Below are 8,323 nucleotides of genomic sequence, written 5' to 3'. Positions count from 1 at the left end.
AAAGCTAAACCTGCTCAATTATTTTTGTGATCAGGATTCCTCTGTGAAACTCCAAGGTCCTGGGGTTACATGAGGGGAAAAGGTACCCAGCGCGCAGAGCAGCTGAGCAGGAGGAGGAGCTACCAGCAGGTCTGCAGGGGGAGGAGCAACAGCACTCTAAGGACACTAAAGGGAAGAAATCTCAATGAATGATTGATTGGTACAAATAATCAAGAGCTGCTGCTGACCTAATCCAACTTAATTTGGGAAACCAAATGGTGTAACACAAATCTGGGGGTCAGGCAGCACAGCTGGTTCTGTTGAACACCTGGCCTTGACTGTCAGTGTGGATTTTAAACTCCCACCATCCCCATCTTTTATTTCACATTACACATCTCTACAATGGGAAAACCCCACACACTCCTCATATCGTTTAGTTTAATGAGACCAAACATCTTTGCAGGGGCCTTCCCAGCACAGAACTGGCAGGGAGGACCAAGTGAACCAGGATTACCCTGTGGCACACTTGTCTGCAACTTTGAAACTGAAAGTCTTATTATACCTAGGGAATTACTGGTTTCCCCCCCTCCTATTTTTTTTTTTTTTTTTTTTTTTAGCAAAAAACACATTAAAAGCAGCTGGTACACAACATACAACTTTTCTTATCAAGGGAATGCAAGCTTTTGGAAGAGTCTTCCTCACTAGTAAGATGTTTTTGGTACTTCATAGAGTACACAGAGAAACCCCCAAAATGCTAGTAATCATGATCTCGATTAACCAGAGATTGCTCTTGCGCAGTGCAATTGCAATTCCCACAGGGAATGACAGCCCTCAGTGCTGTTCGACCTGACAGGTGTGTTCCTGGCCTCTCTCACTGAGGTTTGCAGACTCGGCCACACCTGAGAGGAACGCCTGACTGGCTCAAAGGCATGTCTCTGTTGTTACAGAAGGCTGAAGGGTACGGGAGGGCCTCAGGGGATCCCCACGGGTTCAGAGGTTCTGAGGAGTCCTGGAAGGTCTGAGGCACGCCAGAGCTCTGAGGTATCCAAGGTACCTCAATGGATCCTGGAAGTCTGAGGGGTCCAGGAGGGACTAAAGCACCCCAGGGTGTCTCAGAGGGTTGTGAGGGTCTGAGAGCTCTGAGGGGCCCTGAGATGCCCTGGGGAGTTCTGCCAGGTGTTAAGGTTCTGAGGGGTTCTGGCAGGTCTGAGGGGTCTGAGGCAGCCCGGGGTCTGAGGAGTGCAAGGCACCTCAGGGGGCCCCAGAGGTCTCAGGGCTCCGAGGTGCCCTGAGCGTGTTCCAAAGGTCTGAGGGACTCGAGGAGTCCGAAGCACCTCAGGGGGTCCCGGGGGGTCTGAGGGTCCCTGAAGGGTACCGGCAGGTATGAAGGGTCCCAGAGGTCTGAGGCGCTCCGGGCGACCTGAGTGATCTGGGGCCTCAGGGGGTGTCCAGGGCGATCCCAGAGGTCTGAGGGCTCCGAGGGTTCCCGGGAGTTTGAGGCACCCTCGGGGGTCCCGGAGGTCTGAGGGCTCTGAGGGGGGTCTCAGGGGCTTGAGAGATTCCGGCGGGTCTGAGAGGTCCCGGGGGTTTGGGAACTCTGAGGGATCCCGGGAGGCTGAGAGATCTGAGGGGTCCCGAAGGTCTGAGGGGTCCCGGGCGGTCCCAGAGGTCTGAGGCCTTTGGGGTGTCGTGGAGATCGGAGGACTCCGAGGCGCCCTGAGAGGTCCGGGAACTCCGAGAGGACCCGGCGCCTTTCGGGCGCCACCTCGCGGTCATTGCCGGCACAGGACGAGGCGGAGCTGCATGGTGACGTCATCAGCGGGCGCCGCTGGGTGACGTTATCACGGCTGTTCCCGGCGCCGCTTCCGATCTCGATCCCGGCCCCCAGCCCTTAAGGGCGGCTTGGGGCGGTCCAATGCGGCGGCGGGCAGGATGCACCAGAAGCTGCTGCGCAGCGCGCACTACATCGAGCTGGGCAGCTACCAGTACTGGCCGGTGCTGGTGCCCCGCGGCATCCGGCTCTACACGTACGAGCAGATCCCGGTGTTCCTGAAGGACAACCCCTACATCACCGATGGATACCGCGCCTACCTGCCCTCCCGCCTCTGCATCAAGAGGTGAGCGCGCCCCGCGGCCTCGGGCCTCCCCCGCCCCCGTCGCCGCTCACTTCCTGCCCCGTTTTGTGTCTCTTCTCCCTCAGCCTCTTCATCCTCTCCAACGAGACCGTCAACATCTGGAGCCACCTGCTCGGCTTCCTGCTCTTCTTCACGCTGGGCATCTACGACATGACGGCCGTGCTGCCGGCAGCCGGCGCCTCCCGCGAGGACTTCGTCATCTGCTCCGTCTGCCTCTTCTGCTTCCAGGTGGGCGCCGGCTCCGGGGCGGTGTTGGACCCCTCCCGCTCTGCGGGCTCGGGGCAGTCTAGGGACAGCGAGGTTTGAGTGGCATCGCCCCTCGAGGTAAAAGCCGCTGGAGTTGGGTCGGATTTGGCCTGGAATAAGCTAGAGAAAACTGAACGCAGCTGGCATAGGATAGAGTTAGTGGTAAACAAGTGCGTTTGTCCAGGCCGTGTCTCAGAGCTTCCGCAGTTTGAGGGGGGCCTGATGAGGCTCCAGGCAGCACCACGTGCTGCTGGAAAAGGCCAAGCACCGGAGCAGAGAGATCAGCCGTGGCCTGATGGTTGGAGAAGACAAAAGGGCTGGTGGCCTGACTTCTTATGTGTCTGTAAAATAAATCCGATTTCACACCACTTCAAAGGACCACTGCAGTTCCCGTGAAGTGCACTGTCCTTGCAAGAGCACAGAGAGCTAAAGGCACTGTTTGTGTTCTCTGCAGGGTATAGGATGCCATTGTACAGCCACAAGTGGAGAAAACTCTCTCACTGGGAAAGCATTACTCTAGTGCTCCTCCCTCCTCCTGCAGAAGGTTTACAGAGAACCAAACACTTCTTAGGAAAAAGATTTTAAGCCAGCCTAGGAGCAAACAAGCAGCCTGTGCATCGAGGGTTAAATTTCTGTGTGTTCCCTCAGTAAAGGCACACAGTGGGTGCTGGGCTGTCAGGGCAGATTTGGGCTTTGGGCTCTGCCTGGGACAGTTTGGCCCAGTGGAATTCATCTTCCCTCTGTATTGGTGTAGATGTGGCTCCCTAGAGCACTGTCAGCTCACTCAGCCTCACAAGCCCACTTTTCATACTTGTGCAACTGGTTATCACGTTTTGCAGTGTCCTGCTGCTCCTCCCTGCTAGCAGAGCAGCTTTATGGCTGGCTGGCAGGAATCACAAGTGCCTGCACCAAGGTATATTCATGTATAAAATACGTGTTTGTCGTGGGCCAGGCGCTCGCTCGAGCTGCAGAGCTGAAACTTGCTGTGCTCCCTGCTCCTCTGTAAGGAATTAACCCTCCTGCTCTGGCCCTCGGTGTAGGTCTGCATGCTTTGCTCAGTAGGATATCACCTGTTCTGCTGTCACCGCTCTGAGAAGACCAGCCGGCGCTGGATGGCACTGGATTACGCGGGAATTTCCATTGGGATCCTGGGCTGCTACGTGTCAGGGGTGTTCTATGCCTTCTACTGCAGTAACGTGAGTCAGGAGCACATGTCATTGCAGGGTTTCATTTGTGTAGTCTCATTGTAGTTTCCAGGTTGCAGGAAGGGGGTTCAGTTCAGGCATCCAAATAGAACAGGAGTGGGGAGACAGGGATGGGAACTGGAACATGTCCCTCTGACCTTAGCTGAACTGTGCCAGCTGAAGAGACAGGCAATTGCAAGTTTTCATTTCCAACTGTTGATCACACAAGCCAAAAGAAAATATTTACATTTCTCTCAAGGTAGGGAAACTACAGGTCCTACCTGTATCCAGTGCCTTAGGCTGATCATGGGATGTTTCCCATCACAGGTACTTTATTCAAACAGCACTGCCCCTGAGGTAGCTGCTATGAGGCAGAAGCAACCTTGTTTTCTCTCCATCTAATAGAATATGAGTAAATGAGTTCCCTCTCAAGGCCTGCCATGGACCTGGCTGTCCAGGAGCTGAACTGGGCTGGTGAGGCACAGGTGCATTGAAACTTTTGGTGCAGGAAGTGCTTGGAATAGAGGATGTGGTGCCAGGTACCCCCAAGCAACTGAGTGGCTTCCCCCCAGAGCCAGCTGATAAACACAGGGCCCTGCACTGAGACCCACTGCTGGTACTGGTGGCAGGGACAAGTTGAGGTATTGCTCTGCTCAGTCACTGAAATTCTCTGCCCAGAGCTGACTTTTGCATGTGATAAGAAACCCACAAACTTGCCTTTGTTCTTTTTGCCCTCAGTACTGGCGCCAGGTGTATTTGATCACTGTGCTTGCCATGATCCTGGCAGTATTTTTTGCTCAGATCCACCCCAGTTACCTCACACAGCAGTGGCACAAGCTGCGCTCCGTCATCTTCTGCTCCGTGTCTGGCTACGGAATCATTCCCACCATCCACTGGGTTTGGCTCAATGGCGGTGTTGGTGCATCCATTGTACAGGTAAAAAAAAAAAAAAAAAAAAAAAAAAAGATTCCCTTTTGCTTTTTACTTGACGTTTTCCTTGAGTACTCTTACACTTGGGGAAACAACAGGGAAGCAGGAGGAGGTAAAATTCCTCTAAGGACAGAATTCTTTTGGTCAATATGATCCAAACAGGAACACTGAGAAATGTGTTGAGAAGGGCTAAACAGCTTGGGAAGCTTCATTCTGCTGTGCTGCCCTAAAGCTGCACGGTGAGAAGGAAAGTGGGATCCAGGTGTGTCTGTGTCTGGGCGAGGAGCAGTCTGTGCAGGCAGGCCACACCCTAGCCAGGGCTGGGGCCCAGGAGCTGAGGTGGCTGTGGAACAGGAAAGAGCCTGTCAGGCTGCATTGAGTGCTCAGAGGTGGCTGCCTCCACAGCTCCAGAGGGCAACCAGGAGATACTGGGATGATTATTTGTCTCCTCTTCTGTTCCCTAGGATGGCAGGAGAAACCAGCATTTACCTGCTCAGCCCTCTGTCTCCTACACAATCCCCTAACAGCTCTTCCATGTTACTATTTTCCTGTTTGTTTCACCATTTGGAATTACACTATGAAAGCAGAAGTCCAGTGTGCCCCAGTATGAACCACCTTGAAATCACTGCAGTTACCCAGGGGCCCTTGATTGGTGCTGAAGGAAACACTTCATTTTCATAGTGCAAAAGTGCACAAACTGCACATGCCTGGGCTGGCCTGGATGGATGGCTGTCCCTTGGGGGGAGGGTTCAGCCTGGTCCAGAGCTGCTGTGGAATGTGGCAGAGCACCACTTGGAAGTAGATGTGGCCTTTATACAGGACATTTCACACTAGCCCTCTAAAAATCGTATCAGTAGCAGCTGTGCCCCCACACTTCCCCATTTGGCTTCCCCTGGGGCAGCAGGATGGTGTCTACAGTACACAGTTTGTTTCCATACTTCAGAAGAGTGGTCCACTTTTGGTCACAACATTTTGCTAATAAAATCCAGCTGGTGACTGAATTGCTGGTTATTGACCCCCCGAGTGTGAGCAGTCGTATGGGCTCTGATGCAGCAGCTGCAGTCCCAGCCTAAGTGGGATGTGCAGTGCAGTGTCGCTCACCTTCGCTGTTCTGTGCCGCATCAGGGGAGTGGCAAGTGACCTTTCCCAGACAGATGCTATGTCTGCTGTCGCTGAGCTGAGTATCTTGCGTGTAGAAGCAAGAGGCTGGAATAAAAGAGGTTTCTTCCCACTCAGGCTTTCCCAGAATTTGGCATATGCATCCCCAGTCAGATTTATGCATGGCTAACACAGGCAGGGAAGGAAGATTTGGTGTTGTCATGCCTTCTCCTTTTTTATCTTTAGGGACATTTTTTTCTGTTTCTGCTTTCTAACAGAATAGGAGAGCTTCCTTTTCTTTTGCAGGAGTTTGCTCCGCGAGTATTTGTCATGTACTTCATCGCTGCTGTAGCTTTTCTCTTCTATATTTCCAAAGTTCCAGAAAGATACTTCCCAGGTAGGAAATTTTCTTCTGGTTTTTTTTGAGTTTTTTTCTGCAGTTAAGCTTCCTACAGTGTCATAGTCCTTGCTTTGGGTCATGAACTTCCTGGGAGAGAACAGGCTGACCATGTTTCCCATGCAGAGTAAAAGAGTGGGAGGAGGCAGACAATTTCCATCAAGTTCGTTAAAGAACTTTCCCTGTCACCCCTCAAGGGCAGGGTGTGGCAGATTGATTGCACTGCAGGCGCTGTGGCCTAATTTAACAGCTCAACTCCATGCCCCTGTTCTCCCCCACAGGCCAGCTGAACTACCTCGGCTCGAGTCACCAAGTGTGGCACATCCTGGCAGTAGTGATGCTGTATTGGTGGCACCAGTCCACAATGTACATCATGCAGTACCGACACAGCAAGCCCTGCCCTGAGTACAACGTGGACTTGTGAGCCAAGGTACGGCTGTTGCCATCCTCGGGGATGTGTCCTAACCACAGGTTTCAGGAATCCTGGCCTGAACCTCAGGTCACTGCCCCAGAGTGGGTTGTGACTGGTGCAAATAAAAAGCAGATATGTGATGCCAGGCACTCTGGTCACCTGTGCTGCTGCACTGGATGAGGCTCTGTGGAGCTGCTAGGCTCTTGAGCAGTTTCAGATCAGGCTGGACTTAGCCCTGCCAGATCCCTTCCAGCTCAGTTGTCACAACCCTTGTAGTCTCAAACCATCAGGCTTTTCCTCCAGGCTCTTGTCAGGTTTTCAGTCTGCTTAGCATTGATTTGGATGTTGTGAAATCAGACAAGTTGCCAAGTATGTGCACAGTTATTTACCTCATTTCCCTGCTCTGTTTCAAAAGGCAGCACAAGAGGATTCGTGACTGAGGGTGTGGACCTCATGTGATGAGCTGTGCTGTCAAGGACTTAGGCAGTTCCTTTCCCAACTCGTGGACTGTTACCCTCTTGCTGGGACAAAGCGTTACTGCGAGCTTTGACAAACACAGCAGCAGTGCCTGGGATCTGTGGGGCATTTCCTTCCCAGCCAGTTCCTGCTCTGCAGTCAAGCACCAAAAGCTCTTCCTGGAGCAGGACAGCAGGAGGCTGAGCTATCCTGGCATGCAGATCCCAGCAGGATGTTTTCTTGCCTGGCAAACACAGACGGCTCAGCCAAGGGTACACAGGCCTGGACACCAGGTTTTGGGTGGTATGCACCGTTAGGAGAACGCTTCTGACAGCCTGCCTGTAAAATTGTAGGAACTGTGGGAGCCAGTCCTGGATCCAAACCATAGCCCTTTCGGCTGTTCATCCTTCAGTCTTTGCATGGAAGATGTTTTTATGCTTCAGTGTTGGCACAGGAACGTATGAACTGGAATTCAGTGGATTTGTGTCCTGGTCTGGACGAGCTCTTTCTCATTCCCTGGGAGATAAGATCACATGACATCCAGCACACCTAGATCTATCTTCATTAAAAATAGCCTCCCCCAAGGAGGGTCATGCCATTGCCTGAAGAAATCTCTCTAGATCCCTTCAGTAGTCTGGAATTGGTATTCCAAAATATTCCAGGAGTAGCAGTAAGCCTGGGTATCCGTATTTGTTGCTGTTTTGCAATCAGTGAACCTGCTAGGGATGCAGATTCCTGACCTCTGGCCTTTCCATGTGTGCAGGATGATACTGCATTCACAGACACTGCTGTCCAAAAGGACTTGCTGCCACAATCCTGCCAAAGTGCAAAGGCTGTCTGGAGTTTCAGGATGTGTCGTGGAACCATCTCTTATTAAATGAACACCAGGGAGCCATGAAATACTTCGGTTATTGTGTAACTGCAGCCCAGCACAATTAAGCTCCAGGGGTGCCAGTCTTCCAAACTGCACTGAAATCCTTTAGACTTCTGGGTTAGAGGCAACGATGCTGTTGGGACTAATCCTAATTGGCTAATGTCCTTGTGGAGAGGGCTTCCCTGTAATCCACTGGGAGAGCCTGGCTCAGTGCAGTGACTTTCTCAGGGCAGGCAGTCTGTTAGTTGGCCAAAGCTGCCTCTCCCTGGGCTAAGGCAGAGGAACAGAGGACTTGTTTTCTGGTCAGGGGTGCCAAGGAGAGTTGTAGTGGAGGTGGAAGCTTACAGACAGGCATCTGAACTCCTCGGGCATGGAGAAGGCAGGATAGTAACTCCTCCTGATGTGCTGGACAGGGATTCTGTCTGTTTAGGTCAGAGGGTGGTTTTGGTGCTTTTTTGTTGGTGGTTTTTTTTTAGCTCCAGAGACAATTATCAGCACAACTGACTCTGCATTAATGATTCAGCTCCCAGACCTTTAAAGCCTTTCAGTGTAAGCACTGATTTTTTTATGATTTTTTTTTAAACTTGACAGCCAAGCAAGTTTCAAATGCAC

The 8,323-nt window shown here is 52.2% G+C and overlaps 1 protein-coding gene across 1 annotated transcript; it reads left to right on the top strand.

The window, feature by feature from the left end:
* Positions 1-1,822: 1,822 nt before the first annotated feature.
* On the top strand, positions 1,823-6,909 carry PAQR3 (progestin and adipoQ receptor family member 3). The gene is made up of 7 exons (XM_083861583.1): positions 1,823-2,096; positions 2,180-2,342; positions 3,401-3,556; positions 4,283-4,480; positions 5,879-5,969; positions 6,251-6,399; positions 6,797-6,909. The coding sequence occupies exons 1-6, from the start codon at positions 1,912-1,914 to the stop codon at positions 6,391-6,393; spliced, it is 936 nt and encodes a 311-aa protein (XP_083717709.1). The 5' UTR covers positions 1,823-1,911; the 3' UTR covers positions 6,394-6,399; positions 6,797-6,909.
* The last annotated feature ends 1,414 nt before the right edge of the window (positions 6,910-8,323 follow it).

The sequence above is a fragment of the Zosterops lateralis genome, assembly GCF_965231275.1.
Source record: "Zosterops lateralis genome assembly, chromosome: 5".
In the NCBI taxonomy this organism is placed as follows: domain Eukaryota; kingdom Metazoa; phylum Chordata; class Aves; order Passeriformes; family Zosteropidae; genus Zosterops; species Zosterops lateralis.
Note: the sequence above shows the minus strand (reverse complement) of the source record. Positions and strands in the feature narration are given on the sequence as shown.